At 33.8% G+C, this 21,674-nt stretch overlaps 3 protein-coding genes across 7 annotated transcripts; 1 reads left to right on the top strand and 2 right to left on the bottom strand.

The window, feature by feature from the left end:
* Positions 1-170: 170 nt before the first annotated feature.
* On the bottom strand, positions 171-6,032 carry LOC105200241 (DDB1- and CUL4-associated factor 10). Its single transcript, XM_011167698.3, has 6 exons — positions 5,827-6,032; positions 5,620-5,733; positions 5,339-5,536; positions 5,080-5,251; positions 4,783-4,998; positions 171-4,702 (listed from the first exon to the last, which is right to left on the bottom strand). Exons 1-6 carry the CDS (start codon positions 6,030-6,032, stop codon positions 3,530-3,532), a joined length of 2,079 nt encoding a protein of 692 aa, XP_011166000.1. The 3' UTR covers positions 171-3,529.
* Positions 6,033-6,805: 773 nt separating this feature from the next.
* On the top strand, positions 6,806-21,248 carry LOC105200242 (protein fem-1 homolog A). 5 transcript variants are annotated; one of them, XM_011167700.3, is made up of 9 exons: positions 6,806-7,170; positions 14,853-15,355; positions 16,086-16,394; positions 16,505-16,868; positions 16,946-17,006; positions 17,113-17,295; positions 17,408-17,656; positions 17,801-17,926; positions 18,016-21,248. In XM_011167700.3, exons 2-9 carry the CDS (start codon positions 14,857-14,859, stop codon positions 18,235-18,237), a joined length of 2,013 nt encoding a protein of 670 aa, XP_011166002.1. In that variant the 5' UTR covers positions 6,806-7,170; positions 14,853-14,856; the 3' UTR covers positions 18,238-21,248. The 5 variants fall into 5 exon arrangements, with proteins under 5 accessions (XP_011166002.1, XP_011166001.2, XP_011166005.1 ...); XM_011167699.3 differs by lacking the exon at positions 6,806-7,170 and adding an exon at positions 7,197-7,316; XM_011167703.3 differs by lacking the exon at positions 6,806-7,170 and adding an exon at positions 13,914-14,060.
* Positions 8,595-11,298, bottom strand: LOC105200244 (luciferin sulfotransferase). Its single transcript, XM_039454889.1, has 7 exons — positions 11,183-11,298; positions 10,888-11,091; positions 10,180-10,276; positions 9,923-10,079; positions 9,712-9,832; positions 9,415-9,509; positions 8,595-9,331 (listed from the first exon to the last, which is right to left on the bottom strand). Coding segments are annotated over exons 1-7 (993 nt in total). The 5' UTR covers positions 11,184-11,298; the 3' UTR covers positions 8,595-9,013.
* Positions 21,249-21,674: the final 426 nt, after the last annotated feature.

Raw genomic sequence — 21,674 nt, 5'->3', positions numbered from 1 at the left:
AAACTCGCCAAAAACGAGTTATGGATTCTACATATTTCTTTAAATAAAATTAACGAAGAATTAATACGTAATAAAAAATCGTTTTTGTAATTTTTTTAAATTGTTACAGAATTTTTTATTGCTAAGTTAAACGCTTTGGGAATATCTGTATAAAATGAAATATACCCAAATATGATGTTAAGCAATGTTTTATTATATACAATAAAAAAACAAGTCTTACAAAACGATCAACACGTAGTGTACACAACGTTAACATTATAGTATACGAGAAAAATTGATAAAAGCCACTTGTTATTAGTTATAATAAAAGAAAAAAAGGATAATAATTTGTGTGATCTCTAACGACGCTCATCTTCATCTGTTATCTATTGCCCACACAGTCACGATAGTTCGTATTTTTACGAGATGCCGGTATAGGAATTCCATTTAAATATCTATGAGAAAAAATAGAAAGTTCTAAATATGTAAAAATTATTTTCCAAAGTTTCGTTAATTTGGCCGTTGCAAAAGTATGAACATAAAATACACTCACATATGCACACGCACACATGTTCATGTTCACAAACATCTGCTGCACGTTTAGCGCAAAATGTACATTCCGCAATTTTATGTGCAACTTTTGTTGCGTCAACATTATGCGAAAAAATGATTTTAAATTAGCAATCTCCATCAACTAAAGTTTTCGATCAGTTACCGTTAAGATTCATTATCAGAAATCAAAATAATGGTACGATGTCACGTAGATGTAATGATACAAATCTTTGCAGTCGATTATATTAAAGATTTTCTACAATTTGCTGACTTGAAAAGAAGTCAAAAAATGATCGCGATCTAATTAATATGTACTCATAAAAAAATAGAAATTTTTTTAAAGAAAGCATGTAGGATATAAAGTAGCTTTAAGTTACATCATAATAAAATTTAAAAAAACAAGTTTTAAAGCGTGTTTTCTAAACATATTTTTGCAAATAGGATAATAACGTGTAAAAAAACTTTTCTATTTCAATGATTTCTCGTTACTGATGTGACACAATCTGTCGATAACTGATCCAAAAGTTGGAAGTATGTTTGGAAGTTGTACGAATGTAATTCGTATTGAACAGCTATAAACGATAAATACTTTAAACGCGAAGATTATTATCCTTAATACATAATTGGCAACGTATTTACACATGTATATATGTATATTACAGAATATTATATGCCATCCTTATTAATTATACAAGCCTAATGACAGCTTTGAACACACGATTAATTATTTTTCTACGGTCTTAGATAATATACAGATTTTTATACACCCAGTCACATGTGCACTTCTCGATGATAATTTATTTTTATAAATAATCGATAACTTTTATAACATTGTATTGCTAATTATTATTGTACTATTGTGTATGTGTGACGGTTGTGATTAATTTCACATTTCACCTCGTAAAGTAAATAATCCAACGAAACTTCTCTTTTAGTATCATATTAGATATGTTGTAGATATCTTAAAAGCGACAAGAAAGTGTTCTTTTTTTTTCGATTAACAGGTGTTACAATTTTACTTGAATATTCACTTATAAAAGTATGTCGTAAAGAATATTCAAATATCTTATGATATATCGTTATATTACGATACCATTTTTTTTTTCGTAGATGAAAAATTCATCATAAAAACGTACATTATATACGATTTAAAGATTGCAATGTAAATTGATCAGAAAAATACGATTTTGTCGAATATATCATTCTTACCAAAAAATACAATATAGCTCCGAATTCGACTTGATAACTATTTTCGAATTCTTTTATAATAAAAAATGCTAGTAATAAATCTTCATTTATTACAATCTATTAATACGTGACAATGACGACAGCAATATTGGACAGGCATTACGCGCAAAGAAGAAATAAAGGATGTTTCGCGTTTTTTATTATTAGCGACAATTTTATTTGACGTGAACAAAAATTCTGACGATTTAATGAAGCTACATTAATTTTGATATAACGTCAATTCTGGACAACTGGACAAAATGTGATTCATGTTTAGACATTGCGCGAAACATGATATTTATACAATCAGTCATCGACCGTATTTTTCATATCGCTATAGTGCATATATATGTGCATTTTTTTATACACAGGTGGCAATTCTTTGATCAAAAATTTGTCCTTAAGACAACAGTTTTTTTACGAACTCAAAAATGTGAATTAACGAAAAAGAAACTTTATTCCTTTCTCATGAAGAAAATGGAGGAAATGTCCTTTACCATAAAAAAAAAATTTACTGGAAAATCAAAGAACTTGCCATTACAACTAATGACATAGAAAAAAAAATTATATAATTATCTCGTTCGTTAAGAGAATTTTTAAGAGCAGTAATGTTTAACTTATTTATATATCAATCTTTAATAAGATCAAAAACATTCAGCAAAGAAATATATTGTTCGACAAATCAAAAATTTAGAATTTAATTCTTGATTTCCATGCATTTATTATCGAGATAGATAATATATATATTTAGCAGTTAAATTAAAAAAAAGCTAAATTTTTTTACATGAAAATGCAAAAACATTTAAAAAATTCACGTGATATCTAAATAAACGAAGAAATTAAAGCTTCGCTAATTCGAATATTTATTCGAATGTTTTTTCTCTGCGAGATAATTTTTATTAAGTAATTGTTTTATATAAAAAAATTATCTATATTGACGCGTGTTAGTTTATACGAAAACTTAATTATTTAAACTATGATTTATAATTTCATATGTGAACTATATATTTGATGCCATTGCAAATAAAACTTTTGATATTTTACGCTTTATGTTTACAGGTTGTAATGAACATTTAAACACAACTATTTAAAACTTTGCGAATAAATTTGCGGGATAGTAAATATATTTTATCGTGTTTTTAAATATTTTACGCAAAAATAAATTATAAAAAAATTGTAACCTGATGTAAGAAATAATACCAAGAAACTCATCACATTACTATCACGATCGTAAGAATGTAATGTTCTTTTTATCCATTCTCCATCATTTATACCGTTCTCGTCATCCATACATAATAGCAACAAGATGTCGTAATTGTTTATTTAATATGTTTTATCATGTACACGCGTGAATCACGCCGTCACGAATTACATATACGGACATGCAACTAAAATAGTAGCAACTTTCCTTTTTTTTTTCCTTTAAACGAAACATAAATATCGCAAAACCATCTTTTCTCAAGATAGAAGGTGTAATTAAGTAGTAGAAAAAAAATGGACCGTATACATATTTATACATGTGTGTATCACTATATTGGTATAATATATATTAAATAACATTCATTAAAAAGGCATATGTATATATCAAGTAAAAATATAATTATATATAATTTTATATATATAATCATATAAATTATATAATATTAACAAAAAGATTCACACACACACCTTGCATAGTCAGCGTGATCTTGTGTACAAAGCGGCAAAATCTATCTACCAAGAAACCGACTGACGAAAAATAACAAAATGCCTAAAGCAATTATTCATTTAGCTAAACCACCGGCTGATGCCAAACGATCTTGCCACTGAGGCAGCCTGACACGAGCAGATAGTGTTTAGGTGAGAATTTCGTGCTAACAACAATATCGGAATGGCCAATATGCGTCGCTAATTCGTGGAGCTGTACAGACTCGTTGGCAGGTGGAACGCAATTGGACAGCTCGGCGCAGTTACTCGAGAACGCTAACAATCGTACGCCATAACCGAACGGCGAACATATTAATCTACCGTCAGCCGAGAAGCATAATTCTTTGATGTAACCAGAGCCGACATTGGGCTCCTCAATATAATGCGTCAACCTCGGCGTGTTTTGATGGATTTTATGATTCCTCGGTATCGCGTACATGGTCTGCTGATTTTGCCGGTTCTGCAGATTCTGCACCCGAGTACGATCGCCGATTATCACGACCGTGTGAGACGAGCGAGGAAGATTCACGCTCACGCCGTTGTTCGACCTAGGAAGCCAGTCCCTCCTTTCGGCACCAGGATAAAACTGTCTCTCTCGTTCTCTGCGAAGTCTGGCTTCCCTAATTGCCACGAGCGCTTCCCACACGTCAGTCGTGCTCACGTGAAGTTCTACATTGCCGCTAGTGAAATTATCTATCATATTACGCCGCCGCAAGTCATTGAGCTGAGAGTGTGGTCGGGGAGATCTGTACTCCCTCTCATCGGCTGACGCATCGTGCGCCGAATTGTCGTTATCATCTACGTGCTGGTCCTCTGGTCTATCGTCGTCGTGAATCGCGTTTATCCTAGAATCGGCGGCGGCGCTCGTACTCGAACTGACCTCGACCATGTCGAAGTTCGTTCTCACCGCGTTTCTGTCCGGCCGCGGACTTCTCGATTGAGATCGCAGATTTCGACGTGCCGTTACCTGCCAGCTTGTCCTCGATGATCTAATCGATGACGGCGCAGCATCCGTAGACACGCGGATAGGCGAATCGAACGAATTCGATCTCACGTCCGACACGTCGTGCACTATCCGGGCACGATTCCCATTCTCTATCACAAAGGAAGACGTCATTCCTGAACGCGAAGATTGCGACTGAGGAAAGTCCTCGAACTCTTCCACGTTTAGACTCGTCAGGCGGCCCTCCTCTCCCTCATTGACTTGTTCCACATTGCTGGATGCCTCGCGTTCTTGTATATCGTGAACGCAAGTCCACTATGAGATAAAATGTCGATGAGATTTTCAGCTGATAATAAAGTTGATAATAGAACGCAATTTAATGCTTGGGAACAAACCTCCGATTTTTCTCCACTGCTAACGTTTCGGGATAAAGCGCACCATCCCTGTGGATGAACTTGTAAGCTGGATATAACCTCAGCGTCGTCGCCTATTGGAAAATCAGTAAGGAATTCTACTCTATTATGCGTACGAGTGTGAGCAAAGAGATGCGTGTAACTTGCTGCGACTGGTATGGTAGTTTGAGATAACTGCATTAACCTGTACATGTTTGGCTGCAAGAATAATACAATAAGAATGACTTAAAATCATCAAGTTCACAAGCATCAAAGTGTAATCGCAGAAATGACAAGTACCTTAAATCCTGCCAAGTCCTGACTTAGCGTACTAAGTTTAAGATTATGTATAATAATGAGATATCCTGAAGTAGTGCATATCAACATTTTGCTAGTGTCGGGAGTAAGTCTTGTTCGCATTAATCCATTTGTATGAAACACACGATTGTACACAAAACTATTTTCCGTAAAACTGTAAGACATCGCAAGATACATGATTATAGTCATACAATAGATATATGAAACAAAGGGAAGTCATGTGCAATTAAACGCTCTTTACCTATTGATATCCCAAGTATATATGCTACCGTCAAATCCGCTGGTCAGTAATAAACTATCGCTTGGACTGTATTCTATGTTCTTAACCCAATTCGAGTGTCCCTGAAGAGTTCTTATCCTTTGCTTTAAATTCCTGGCATCCCACAGAGCGACCGTACTGTCGTCAGAACAAGTTGCAAACATACGCTGATCCAGAAATCTAATTAACAATATTTCACATCTTTATTGTGCTGCTCACTTGCCCGCGACTATGAAGGATCTTACGAAGATCGTGTTACAAACCTCACGCAATTGACACAGTCGTTGTGAGCATTGTCTATAGCGTGTATCAATTTCCTACATAATGGATCAAACATTAAAATACTCTTCTTCTCGCATGCCGCCAGCAAGAGGGACCTGCAACATTGATCAGCCGTGAGATCGAGCGACTCCGAGACGAGAGGTCTCGACGCGTTGGAGAAAAAGCGCTCGTAGTCGCTATAAACTAACCCATCTGGCGAGTACTCCAAATTGAAGACTCCGCCATGCCTCGCTGCCGTCAGATTATCCCCATGGTCCCACGAAGTGATGGGCTGGATGGAAGAGTAAAGGGTCTTGTGAAAGTCGTCGTTGTGGCCCAACGGGAACTTGACACCCAGCTCGCGTTGCCTTAACCAGAGACTGTTCGGCGTCTGCTTGATCCTTATCTTCGGCATCTCTCAACCAGATGTTGATCTCAGCCGCATCCAATCGAACGTGTCTCTTCGCCGGTCTCTCGCTGACGACGATCGGAGGTGGGGTGAGGCGAACGCGAGTCCGGGATCCTCGGCGAGCGGAACTATCGAATCGACGATCTGTCACCACGTCCCTCGGCGCCGGCACGCTGCTCCGATCTTCCCGATCGGATCTTTTCTCTTTCCGCGTTAACGCGCTCAGTCGGACTAACCCTTCTTCCCGCACCTCGTCGCGGACTCGCGGTGTCCCATGGGGAAAATCGACAACTCCGACAAACGGTTCAAGGTTCAACGGGCGACTATAGGTTAGGTACGCGAAACGCTACGCGCGATATTACACGTGACTCACAGCGGACATCGCCGCCCGATGTTCGCGGATCGCGAGACGATCGCAGCGTAGCGCGAGAACGGCAACGACCGATCCGGTCCCCCGCGACGTCGTGTCCGACGGAAAAGGGCCCCGACGGAGTTCAAATCAATTTTAAAAATCTGACATAACACAGATCAGCGCCATCTTTGCTGCTGATCGCTGCCTGTCATCGCCATCGATACTCGGCATCGACATCGACATCGCAAATATCGCCATCGCGACGAGAGCGGGTCGCACGATTGAAACTATTGAAAGTGAAAGAAATGCCCCTGCGGCCACGAGATGGCGCCAGCAGCCCTCTTTGATAGACTCGCTTCGACCAAGCGCGAAAATCGGAGTAACGCGCAGGATCACAGGATCGTTTCCGGATTATCGGAAAGAGCCGTTCGATCCTCACTCTCCGTCGTGACCAGTCGTGACGGCAAGGAACTCCGACGTTCCTTGCGAGAGTCTTGCCGATCTTTGTAAATCGAGTATCGTAACGTATCGTATCGCAATAAAGTGTATATCGGACTTTTAAATATCTGAGTCAATCTTGACTTCCCGCCTGACTTTTCCTGTCCCTGCTGTCGTGAGTCGTGAACATTAGGACCGTGGTATTCTGGAACACGTGTCGCGAACCGGAGTGCACCGCCGTGTAATTTGATAATCGTGTCAAATCGAACTTTGCCATACCGCGCAGATCAAGAAATCGGTCGAAGCCGTGTCGAAGTTTTCAGTATAGATATCGGAAGACAAAATTGTCGCGTGGTAAATAGATCTATTTTAAAATCAGCCGAGTAATCTATTTCAAAAGCAACAAGAACAATGTTATTCTTGAGTGCGTATTTTGGAAGAAGTAAGAAAGAGAGAGAGAGAAAGAAAGAAAATGGTGTGGTCGTGTATGTGCGAGAAATGTAAGTAATTAATGAAAAAGATATATCTCTTCACGCGCGCGCTTTCTTTATCTTTATCTTTCTTTTTCCCTCTCTCTAGAATTTTCTTTTTCTGTCTAAATTGTCTAAAGCAAGATGAATTCTAAATTCGTCGAAAAAATTGTTCTTAAAAATACTTCTGCAGTTGCGTAAATAAAACACGTACTGCAATGTAGTCCCTTTAATTGCGAGACAAAAAACATAATAAACAAAGTGTCAAGGCACTCTTAAAATAACTTCTACTCCATTACCTCTCGTGTTTTTTACATTTTTATCATATTTACACATCAATTATCAGTGTGCAACTACTGAATTTTATTTAATATTACAAATATTAATTTTTAAAACAACGATTAGTTAATTACAATCAGGGTTGGGTATTGTAACTAGTAAAAAAAAGTTAAAAGTTAAACATTTAAAGTTAAATAAAGTTAAAAGTTAAAAAGTTAGTAATTTTTAACTTAACGTAGTTAATTTGAAATACTTTATTTTTTAACTTTAATTATATAGTTATTTTTGAAGCACATAAATTTAAATTTATTAACTTTTTTACTAAGTTAAAAATTTGTCTATGTAAAAGAACAAAATTATGAAAAAATTAATAATAATTTCTTATATAAAGAAAAACAATATTTTTTTGTTTATATTTTACATAACTTAATTTACAAATATAAAATATTAAATTTATTTGATGATCATATTATAATTGTTTTAAGTAATTTAAAAACTTACTAATTCTGATTTTTAATTTAATGTATGAATGGTTTTTAAAATTAACTTTTAATTTGATTTGATCTTAACGTAATTTTTTACTAGCTAGTTGTTTTATTCACCTTTAATTTAATTTAGTTAACAAATATATTAACTTACTCAATTCTGGTTATGACAGTGCAATGGTACATTTGTTTTAACAGCATTATATGTGTATGTGTAATTTAATATATATATATATATATATATATATATATATATATATATATATATATATATATATATATATATATATAGGGTGTTCATTAATGGTTGTCCCCACATTTTACCATAGGAGCACGCATTTGTTATTTCTAATATAATAATATGTTAGAAATACATATCTGTCGGTAAATCATGCTTCTATGGTAAAAAGTAGGTACAATCATTAATGAACATCCTGTATGTATATATATGTCGTAGGCAAATAGCAATTTTAGGAAAATAGTATCTGACTAGGCAAATAGCATTTGCCTGGTCAAATAGCTTAGAATTAAAACACAAAATGCCTGCTTTAAAAACACAAAAATTATGTAATTTATTCTAACCTAACCTAACCTGGTAAATGCTATTTGCCTAGTCAGATGCTATTTGCCTAAAATCGCTATTATTTGTCTGCGACATATATATATATATATATTAAAATATAATCTAGAATATAAAATTGCAAATAAAATTTGGATTATGAATCATTTTCAAGTGCATGATTTATGTATTTACACTTGCATCGTTTATAGAAAATTTTTACGAATATGAATACAATATTAATAGAAAACTTTACGAATTTTGAGGTGTTTTTAGATACGATAAATGTCCATAAACGTGACGATTCGATTGTACTACAATGACTACAATGAATATGCATGAGTAACGTAAATCTAAGTTAAAAATTCTCATGGAAGTTTTACTTCCGGGGAATATAAAGCGCTCTATTCTTCATCGAGCATAACATCCGTCTCGAACTTTAGACCGGTTCCATGTAAATGTTCCTCCGTCCATTTATCGAATCGTCGCGCGAGATCCTTTGACATGTAATTCGTCCAATCGCCGACTTTGCCCTTCCTGATAAATTTCGAATTTGGATCATTTCTCAGCTCTTCGTTATCACCCAGCAGCAATTGTACGTTCACCGATGGATTTGCTGCTATTTTAGAAAACTTTAGATGTTCGCTAAGCCCGACGACTTGTTCGTCAGTCACGTTTTTGCCTAAAAATTCCGCTGTTTTTTTAATCGCTGCCACTTGATCCTGAAAAACGTAACGTGCGTTTTATTAAGAAAAATCCATCAAAAGATTTATAGTAAAAAAAAAAAAAAAAACAGACTTTATACCTGTTTCATTTCTTCGTACGTCAAAAATAATATGTTATCTTCATTTTTCATCTTCCAAAAAGGCAGAACGTGATCCCAAAGCGGTGCGTAAGGCACTAACGGAATACGGAAACGTTATCACATATATTAAAATTAAAACACAATTAAAACAAAATTAAAACAAATATTTCCTTACGGAAAAAACTACAAGAATACGAAAAAAGATGTCGGTATACTATTGAAGAACTGCATCTCGCTCCATTGGAATAATACGTGATAATTGCATCCTGAATTAATAACGCATATTGTTTAACGTACCACTGTCACGCAGCATCAATTCCGCGAAGTCGTCGAAGTTTCCAATCATACCGTGGAATACTTTGCAGTAATGGTAGTAACTGACGCAGACGTCCTTTGGATTTCTCGTGATATAAATTGTCTGCAAAAGAAAAAGAGGGAGGAAATCGACATGTATGTTTCAAAAGGGAGTAAACGTCAATAATTTCTCATTTACGTGTTACGTCATTACCTTTGGCTTTTTCTCGTGAAACTGCCTCGGCAATAAGTCCCACGGTATATGAGTTTTGATGTACCGCGGTCTTGGCATGTTCTTTATGTTTTCAACGGAGTCGCCCAGATCTTTGAACCACTCGTCAAACTTCCCGTTGACCATGATAACCGAACCTCTGCCCAGGGGAGAAATTTGAAGAACGATAAAAGATAGAAATTACAACGCCTCTTGCAATTGTACAAAATATCACCGAATCGATTCACGAATCTACTTACTCGAGCGTAGGACTTCGCTTTAGTATGATCGTGCGAGCTTCCTCGTAATCAAAATCGTGTCCGATGCACCACGCCATTTCCTGTGCCCAGTGACTTCCTGAAAGTCAAACGTCGCGAATTGTCGAGAAATGATATTTCAGAAAATAAATTAAAGGTAACACGTAATCTTTGACTAAACTTCGATCAGTTTAATCGGTGATTAACTTGTCAGATAGTATATCTACAATATTGGGGTAACATGGCTATTAAAGATAATTACTAATTTACTTATGTTACTAATCAACATAGAGAAAGAAAGATTAAATTAGATACAGTAAAAAATAAGAAACGCCAATGTTTCTTATTTATTGCTGTTCAGAAACGTGATAGACTTCAATCAGTTAACTAACTGCTATAGCATGTTATATTTGTTCGATCTTTTTAATTTAAGATGACTCCAAGGAGAGTCGAAACGTTCATTGATGTTCTATGTACATACAAGAAGAATAAACTACACTAATTTAGTTATCTAAAAAAGAATTTGGTGCACTCTCTTTTAACCGTGCTGTACTCTTATCAAGCTGTTATAGATTATTTTTGTTCTTTTCGTTTTAATTATAAAAGTCGCTATTAATTTGGATTTAAGATTGAGATACTTAATTAGAATTAATTAGAATAACATAAAATTGCTTAGAATTATTTAGAAAATTGCGTCACTGAGATATTCACCAGTTCGAGGAAAGGAGATCATCCAGACGTCATCTTCGTACACCGGCATGTCACGTATCTTCTGCGCGTAGAAGATAATTTTCGGTGGCAACAAACAACGGCTAGGTTGCACCTTGACGAGACTGGGCTTAGTCCCGAATATCTCGTCTAACTTCTCCCCCGTCTCGTCATCCATTGTCGAGAACACGATCGACTCTTTAGCCACTGCAAAAAAAATCCAATAGAAAATTAAATTAGATTAAATCGAGAAGCTTAAAAATAAGTTACTTTGAAAATTTTGATATTTGACACTTGCTGTTTGTATCGTGCGGATATCAAGAGACTTGCGATTCTAACGCGGACCTTTTCACATTCGGATGCTGTTGCACATGCGACTTGCAGAGAAATGAACGTACACCCGGCCGTTTGAATCCGATGACCTACTGTCGACTGGAATACTTTTTACCGGTTCTGTTCCTTTTTCCTGTTTGCTTTCATACTTTCATATTTGCCATTTAAATAAAGTCATCAATTTTATTTTTATCATTTGCATTCAATAGTGAGTCATGATTCTTTTACATTTGTATATTTTTCCCTTTTATGATTATGGATTCTTTCTTTTTTCTATTAAAATCCTTTATGTATGTATAAATATGTGTGTGTCTTCATTTACAATCTGTTTGATAAAAGCGGCAAAACTTTTTCCTGGAAACCGAGAGGAACGTGATCAGATAGAGGGATGCCTCCCCTAAGATGCTTTGAAAAGAAAACCTCAATTGTTGTTTTATCTTGGTCGTATTTCACCAAGAGTGCCGCGTACGCATCACGTTACGATATTTGAATTTGCATCCAAAAGAACCAAAAATGTCATACGGACCTAGTCTATATCATATAGTATATGTGTATTTTTTTTTAAATTCATTATCTCAAATAGTTTTCGAATTTTGCCGTATACGCTCTTGTCAAACAGACTGTATATACCCAATTAGAAAACAATGTTTTTTAAGTGTTTTTTTTTAATATTTATTTTTCGTTATAACGTTTTTTACTTAAAAAAAACATTTAAAAAACATTGTTTGCTGATTGGGTATTTTAATTTGCTTTCTGAAATAATTAAAATACATAATCATGGGTGCAAAGTTAGACACGTTAACATTTCTGCAATTCTCAGTTCACCAATAATTTTTTATAATGGATTTTATATATCTAAATTTTTATGGTGATAGATTCAGATATTTAATTGCATAATTAAAAATAGAAAATTATTTATTTAGTCTTTATTTACAGTCGTTCTTTTAAATAATGCAACAACGTTGTCGAGATATACTAAATAAATATAACATATATTTCACATGATTTTTTTTGTATTATTTAGTGGCACACATGCACATTCTTTGTACACATGTAGCAAAACAATAGGCTTGTTTTCTATTCCTGTACTAGACTGCACTGGAACGTTCCTTCTTGTTTTCACTAACTTTCAAATATATATCTATTTCACTTTAAGTGCACACTAATTCAGGGAGTTCAGGAACAGAAAACAAACGGTATGCTATATTTTAATAAGCACTAATTTTTTTTTAACATTTGTATCTTATTATCATTAATATTTACAAAGAGTTTAAAATATAAAGATGGATAATATGTATTTTTAATAGAAATACGCAAGAGCAAATTATTAATGTGAATCATAAGTCATTCAAAGTGTCCAACATAAGAACGATTTATAGTTCACGTTGAACTTCAGAATAGAATGTTATTTATTAGTTTTTTGTTTAATACAAAAAATATATATTTGAAAAACTAAAAATACAATTATATGTTAAAATACTCTAGTATTGCAAATAGGTTTCCTAAAATCTGATGCAAATTATAGATCAACCCAAGTGCAATGGACTTACATTTTACTACATTTTCTAATTATTTTCTTTTTTTTATATACTGCGAAAATAGTTCCTCATCAAACATAAGTCGTCGTCAAACGATTATGCAGCAAGAAGTATAAAGCCCAAGTAATATTTACATATATTTAAATTATTTGAGACATTATTAACTTTCTCGTCGAGTACAGATTTCACTTTCGGAGAAAGTCAGCCGGCTGCATTCTTATCGGGAGTCGATTGCACGTTGAATGCATTCCACATTTCTGCACCGTGATCGAAAATATTGTTTTTTTAACTATGAAGGAAGCATAATGTTAGACAGCAATGCATTAATGTACACAAAGAAGGAAATGTTGTTGAATCAACAGCATTAGTCTAATTAAAAATATTTTGTTAATTTAATAATAATGCTAATAAAACAAAAAAAGATTTAAAGTAAAGACAACAAATATAGTGTAACAAATATAGTGCAATCAATTATATACATACATATGTATATCAGTGACAGCTTGTAATTTGACGTTTAATTGAATTAAACTAAGTTGTTTAATAGACATTGTTAATTGAAAAAAAATTTAGCCGTACTATATTATGTTTAAAACATTTAGAAATAATTAATTTATATACATGTTTACAAAAATGCATAATTATTCTTAATTATAATGTGGAAATATTGCAGCATAAAATATTACACGTTCAGTATGGTTCAACATTTTAAATAAAGAATCAAACGGTTTTTAAAATAATTGTAAAATATTTATACCTCAAATCTAAATTTGTTTAATTTTTGACAAATAATTTAAAAATTTTGTTTTCAAAAAACTCTCGCGTTATAACATATCATTTTATTACAATTATTGTAAATTTTTTGTCAATTCATAATGCCATTATATTGTACAATATTGGGTGAGTTTTTTTAATTGATCAATCGATGAATTAAAAAACTCGCTCATTCTCACAATATGCTTATCGAGATAGTTCTAGCGCGCATCTTGTTAAGCAGTTATAATGACAGATTTAGAGAGAAGGAAAAAAAATCGATCAAAGATAAAAGAAAAAGAAAAGAAACAAATATTTACATCATTATAAATATTCATAAATCGAAGACGAAAAACGCGGAAAAAATTTTAAGAGAATCGAATTAGATGCGCGCGGAAGCTGCGCGCTAGAGCGTCACGTGACGTTCCCCTTCCCCTAACGATCACGTGGTTTATTGATTGCTGTCTGTGATTTACGGGTGCGCTACCAAGATCGCCGATGCATTCAATTCGGATGCGCCTGTTCATCTGTGAATGACCGTTCATGTCACGGGTAAGTTCCCTTTGTTCATCGCGACATCCGTCCTGGTGATTCATGCAACCGTCGAACGCGACAGTCGCACGTCTTCGGTGCGTCGTGCAGGTTTGAAGGTTATGTCCTATCCGTGTCTACGCGCACACGCTGCTCCAGCCGACGACGTCGACGTGTGCATCTATGAGTACTTGCATATCGAGTGTATATGTGTGTATATCCTTGAATTTTCGTAAAAGTCTTACGAACGTGCGTCTCGAGAGAAAGATCGAGAAATTGTGTTGTTTACGCGCTCAAGAAGCAACCTTGAAGGAATGAGAGAGACTGTGCGTGCAAATTTCCATTTATTTACTCACGTAGGACACTTTGTTCTCTTGCTCTCGAATCTTTTATCGGTCGTACTGTTTATTTTATTTTTTTTTTAAATTTTCCATTCAATTAATATTTTGTGAAGAATATGTTAAAATTTGGACGCGTTTTTCTCGCGCAAAAGAAATGTATTTATTGACAACAAATGTATTTGTTACGAATTAGAACCAAAGAGCTGTGACGTCTGTATGTGTCCAATGTTGTTTCGACAAGTGTTACCTATTCTCAGTGAATAATTAATTCGTTCGTTGTAATTGAACTTGAACTTTTTTATTTTTCTCTTATTTTCTTTAACATTTAATTAGATTTATTTTAAGTGTTGAAAGAATAACATTGTGCAGCTATAAAGAATAGATTTGGTACATTTATATTAATAAATCTATCATTGTTTTAGTGTGTCACCTTGGAGTTATGTTTCATCTCAAACCTTACTTTTTTTTCCAGGCCTATGAGCATACCAGAGGGAGCGGTGCTACGCTTGAACCGCTTCGGAAAGTGGGCAATGTGGATTAGCAATAGTCATCGCTGGAGCTTTTCCATGGATCAATTATTTCACGATCTTATTCATGAATGTAAATATGTTGCACCAGGAGCACAACTCACTTATACATTGAGGAATCGCATTGAAAAACACAAGAGAGAAGTGCGTAAGGACATTGTGTCTCGTGTGAAGGATGGATGCACTCCTTTGTTTATCGCCTGCAAGAGGGGCCACGTAGAAATTGTCGATTACCTCATAAAGAAATGCGACGCGGACATCGAACAAAGAGGAAAGTATGAAGTACCAGACGACAGGTCGGTTCACTGTGTCACGCCGCTGTGGTGCGCCGCGGTATCTGGAAATTTGGAAGTTATAAAATGCCTTATATCCCACGGTGCTGATGTCAATGCAGTCTCCGATTCTGGATCCACTCCTGTTAGATCCGCCTGCTTCATGACACACATGGGTAACAAATTATAATTTATTTAAAATATAATTGAAAAAGAAGAGAAAATAGGTAGATAAAAATGATGTGTTATACATGTATATATTAAAAAAATCTATTTTTGTGAAATGGATATATACTTCTGCAGATGTAAATTATATTTCTCTAAATAATCAGATTGTTGAAAAGGAATGAAAACAGTATGTTAAAATAGAAAAATTTTAAATGGAAAAATGAGAATTGAAACAGTTTTATTCTACTTTTGTAACATATGATTTTTTTATCCACTTATCTCTTTCAATTAAAATAAAATAATAATTTTTTTAAAGCAATAATTCTGTGCACCTAAAATGTTAAATAGATATTTTATAATAAGAGTGATATATGTTTGTGATTAAATTAAATAAGACTCGAAATATGATTGTATGTAGGTCTAGGTCAGATCTACTTTTAGACTCTTTGCAAGTGCTGCAATCTGTGCTAATTACTTCGTAAAATTATTGAAGGAACCAAATTGTTATTAAAGAAACATGCACTCAAGTATATAAATTATCTTTGCACTTCTTCCCAAAATTTGATAATTATTATATACTTTGCCTATACTGAGGATACATTTCTATTATTAGATACATTTTTCTCTGAATAACATAATCTAATCTTGCTATCGCAAATATAATTGTTTGCATTTAGATAACACTAGTTATCTTGATTAACGAAATTACTTTAAACATCGATAACATATATTTTTTAGATATTGTCTCTTATTTAGTGGAAAACGGCGCTGATATATTAAAAGCAAATTATAATGGCGGAACGTGTTTGATAAATTCTGTACAAAGCGTGGAGTTATGTACTTTCCTATTAGAACATGGCGCGGACGTGAATGCCACTGACATTCAGAACAAAACTGCCTTGCATTATGCCATTCAAGAGCACAGACTTCAAACTACCAAACTGCTCTTAGAACATAATGCAGACCCTCATCTTAGATCTCGTTATAATGATGATGCCCTCCAGACTGCCTGCCTTAAAGGAGCCATTCAAATATTTGATTATTTAGGTGAGATGATTTGATGTAATATTGGAACATGATTATTTTATTTTTATGATAAGAAATTTACGCTCTTATATTGCGTTACGTTATGTATATAACGTCTATGTATGATTTAGTGGAAAACGTATCGTATTCCGCGGAACGATTGGCAGACGCAAACGAGCTGATGGGATCTACATTTTTCGACGATCACAATGATACACACATGGCGTTGCAATATTGGAGGACGGCAATGATCCTCAGAATGGTCAACTCGGATGATGGAGTGCCTTTGCCAAAGAGACCTGTATTATCAAAACGCGAAGCTTATAAAAACGCCACGGAGTTTTCGAATTTGGATGAATTAAGCGCTATCTCACTCGATTTAGATGCAATAAGAATACAAAGCTTATTGATATGCGAAAGGATATTAGGTTCACATCATAAGGATACCCTCTTTCGGCTGATGTTTAGGGGTGCGTCATACGCGGATGCGTTAAGGTAAATGTGTTTTATTTTTTAAGATATTTTATATTTGTATAATTGAATATTTCATCACATAGGTATTTCTTTTCTAGATATCAGCATTGTATAGATTTGTGGCTTCGTGCATTAGAAATTAGGGTAGAAAAGGATTCGGTGTGTAAAACATGTTAATATTCTATACAGTTATAATTACGATATGATTTCTTCCTTCTTTTTTGTATGTAAATAATTATTTAAATTTTATTGGTGTTTTTTGCAGATATTGTATGCGGATACTTGCTTTACTGCGCAAGCTCTTGTAAGGCTTATGGTAGATCTGAATGAGAAAACGTTGGAAATGATGGAACGTAATCGAGACAAGCAAGAACCACGATTTTGTGATGTAGTAGCGATATTTAAATTACTTTCCAGTCAACTGACGGAAGCTAGAGAGTTGCTGGAGGTACGTGTGATTTATATATATTAAGATATTTACAGAGAATTGTACAATGTATTACGTATTGACTTATTATTGCCGTATAATATAATTCATTATACAAATGTGACTATTGTAGAAGCGTCCTGTGCATAAGAGACAAAGAGATAGTTACGAGCGTATCCTGAAGTGTGTGACGCATCTTATTTACCTGTTGATAGAAACGGCGAGTTCTGACGAGGAGAAAGCTCTAATGTATCAACTAGTCCGTGATTTAGTGAAGCAAAATCCAAGATCTGTTTATACAGAGGACACACTTCTCCATCTTTGCGTTTCTAGTTTAAATACAATTAATTCTAGTTATTTTACATCTGCCGACGATATGCACGTAAGTATGAACTTTTACTTGTATTAATATTCTGTAATTAAACAATTATTAGTTCCTGGATGTTTTTTTTTTTTTTAATTGTAAATTAGATATCAATGAAATACATACATAATAATATATGTATGTGTGTGTGTGTGTTTTTAGACAATTTTCCCACGCTTGGATGTTGTTAAATTACTCTTGAGTTGTGGGGCATACGTGGATGCTAGAAATACATCGCGGTCAACACCTTTACACATAGCGAGTAACGCATACAACTTCCGCAACCCTGTAAGTACTTTTTATATATTATCTAGAATTTTATAAATCCAACTTTACGAGTCCAACTTGCTCACATTAAGAATTTCTGTTTGTAACAGATAATAAAATTGTTGTTGGATTATGGCGCGCACTTAGATACGCCAAATAGGGCAGGGGATACACCAGCACGACTGATATCCTCTAATCCGTTAAATAGAGTTAATCTCCTTAATTATACAAGCCTTCAGTGTCAGGCCGCACAGGCTGTTTGCAAATATGGAATTCGTAGTACGGAACTGCCTATTACGGTACGTCATTTCTTAGAACTTCATAGAGAATGATACTGATAATATTCTCAAATAATTATTGGATGTTTATTAAGAACAATCTTGCAACGTATTTTGTTATAATTTCGAAAAGTACGACAATATCAAAGGATTCACATGTAATAATGATGTATATTAATTATAATGAGTTAACTCTCTAAGGCCCGGTTTTTCATTATCCAGTTAACTTATGATTAAACTTAACCTGATGTTTTATCCAACGAGCTTCACCCATGATGAAGCTCATTGGTTAAAATATCAGGTTGTTTAACCACAAGTTAACCAGGTAATGAAAAACCGTACCTAATTATAAGTAAATCCTAGATGAAAAACGTAATGTTATAAAAACTACAAAATGTAACATCAATGTCAAAACTGTAATTATAAAGAAAGTACTATTTTTAGAATTCTAACACCTGTTAAGTATGATCTAAATTGTAAATACGATCGCACGCAGCGTAAAACATCAAAGTGAAAAGACTGAATGAGAAAAGAATGCTTCTGTAAAAACTCATTTTCTCGATTAGATACTTTGCAATATGTACAATATCGTTTGACATCCTTCTGTACAGTGACCCGCGTAATCTAATTAAGTATTAAGAATTCTTGAACAACCATTCTTATTGCAAAATAATGCTTAAGAGAAATCTGCACTCAAAAGTTGTGCACGTTATATTTATTTAAAAAAAATTTCTCTAGAAAGTAAGAAAGATGAATATTGACACTAATATGATGAATTTTGTGTCAGATATATCAAAGTTTTTCTAGTTCTTTTAGATAATCGGAAATTCTCTAGATCTTTTTTCTTCAGAAGATAGCTGTAAAAAAATAAGAGTATTATATGCAATAATTTTGGTTTATGATAAATTATTTAGTTTAGAAGGAGATATATTAAAAAACTTTTTCAAAAATAAATCACAATTGCTATGGTGCTTTTTTATAAATATATATTTATCTAATGGAAAGATTATTCAACTAATTTTTTGAATATCATCCAATAGCTCCATTTCTCTAGCTATTGGAACTGTAATAGAGTGCCTTTATATTCTATAATTTATAAATATTAATACTGCTAAATGTTTGTTTGTGACTTGGATGTTGATGAGAGATCTATTAACATCGTATCTAAATATCAATCGCTAAGTATGCAGCACTGTGTTTCAAACATCTCAGTTTTTCACATTTACTCAATTTCTTTTCTACTTGAAAGTTGTCGCAAATTAAATTTTACGCTTATTGTATCCCATATTAAGAATTTGTATAGATTATGTAGAAATTAAAGTTTCTACATAATCTTAAATTTGTTTGCAAGAACTTAATTTTGTTTGCAAGATTACCTTTAAATCCTGATGATATAATGTGATATGATATACAAATCGCTAAAATTAAGTTTCTATATTCGAAAAATTATTCGTTAGCGCATTTTTTGTCAAATTTATAATTATGTTATATTGTCATTAAAATTTATTTGTCAATATCCAAGTTTTGATTATTAAAATTTTTCAGCTTTGCTCACTTATTTATTCTTTCATGTATATAATTTACATCTTTAAGCATGCTTTACAGTTTAAATTTATTACTTGTAATATGTGAAGAATATAAAAACAACATAATATATATTTGAAATACTGAAAAATTAATGTTATATTGTTAATGACTACACAACGTTGATTTAAGATATACATGGTCTGTATAAAAAGTAATGAGATCAAATTCGGAACAAAGAATTTATTGAAGTTATCGCTACAAATTGTTAAAATTCTTCAAAATAGGACCTTTGGGTGTCGACCCACTTTTGCCAACAATTTTTTCACGCTTGGAAGGCGTTCTGGAAATCTTTCAAGCAGCGCGTCGTAGCCGCTTTTACTTCTGCTGATCCCCAAGCGGTGTCTTTTGAGGGCTGTTTTCACTCGGGGGAACAAGAAAAAGTCTGCCAGGGTCACATCGAGACTGTAGGAGGGCTGGAGAAGCGTTGCGATGTCATTCCGGGCCAGGTAGTCGTTGCCCACAGGTGTAGCTTGGTGCATTGTCATGATGCAGCTTCCAATTGACTGCAATGCCTGGCCTCACTCGGTTGATACTTTCCTTCAATCTTTTCAGCACTTCCACCTAGAAAACACCCAGAATTTAAAGACGTAGCGCTGTTCGATAGAACGTTGTATTTTTAAGCTGTGACCGAGCCTATAAACAGGGGTCCAATAAAATAACAATACGAACCGCATAGAAGCTCGTAGGCGATTACCGCTAGATGCATTTTGAAGGTGACTTTTCCCTCCATCGAACCCGCCTGGAGCAAGCGCGCTGCGACGTATAGTCTTGCCACACAAAAATAGATCTCATTACTTTTACAGACTCTGTACAATGTTAAAATAATTATAAAAATTGAGCAATAGAGATATTATAGCAGAAACAATATAACACAACGTTTGGAACCAACTTTAAAAACTCATACTAAATTATAAGTTTATAACAAAAGTGAACTTGCTTTTTATGCATTTCAGCATTTTGTTTAGGAATGTAAGGATATGCCATATAAGATGATAAAAATAAACAGCAATATTTATTGACACTTTTTACATAAAAATCGTAAATTTCAGCCATACTATGTAACACACGTTTCACATGTGAGGCTATCTCAAGTACTTGTTTTCAACAATAAAATATTATAGTTTATTGTTTAAAATTATGCAATATGTGAGCGAGAGAATTGATGTAAAATGGAGAATAAGTGCTGCGTTATATAAATACACAGTTTTGAAGTTAACAATGTGATCATCCCAATATGATCTGCATCTGCAAAACTTTTGCAAGGCGATTGTCAAAAAAATATTTAAATTATTACAATTGGCACTTTATTTAAGCACATACATAAATATTAAAAATGTACTCAACGATTCTCTCACTGTTCGATAATGAACGCGACGCATTGCGTATGTAATGTATGTTGTCTTTTATATGCTCACGATATCCTATTCAACTAATTAACGGTATACGAAATAAAAAGTTATTGCAACAACTTGAGAACATTTGACATTCTTTTACTTTATCTGGTTGCCTTCATTTTTATGATGTAAATTAATGTTTATTTTTTTAAATATGACATAAATTAATATTTTTTTTATAGTGGTTGAAACGAAGAGAGCGTATATAAAATTGATTGAGTTGATCGAATTATTAAGAGGATCCTAAATACCAATCACATTACAGAATAAATTAATTTTCAAATTGGTTTAACAGATCACAAAATCCTTTTGTAGAATAAACGTACCAAAAAAACTTTGATAGAATAGATTTTAAGAAAATCGAAAGAAAGAAGAGGCCTGATAGTGGCCACATCCACGATGTGCCGGAAGTTGATAAATGAAGTGAAGCGATTAACAATATAGAACTTTATAATGATAATGAATGATTTACAAAGTGTGCGTGCGTAAGCTAAGGCCGGTATTCATCAA

Source organism: Solenopsis invicta, chromosome 11, assembly GCF_016802725.1.
Source record: "Solenopsis invicta isolate M01_SB chromosome 11, UNIL_Sinv_3.0, whole genome shotgun sequence".
Taxonomy (NCBI): domain Eukaryota; kingdom Metazoa; phylum Arthropoda; class Insecta; order Hymenoptera; family Formicidae; genus Solenopsis; species Solenopsis invicta.
The sequence above is the reverse complement of the archived record's forward strand: the minus strand, read 5'-3'. Positions and strand labels throughout refer to the sequence as shown.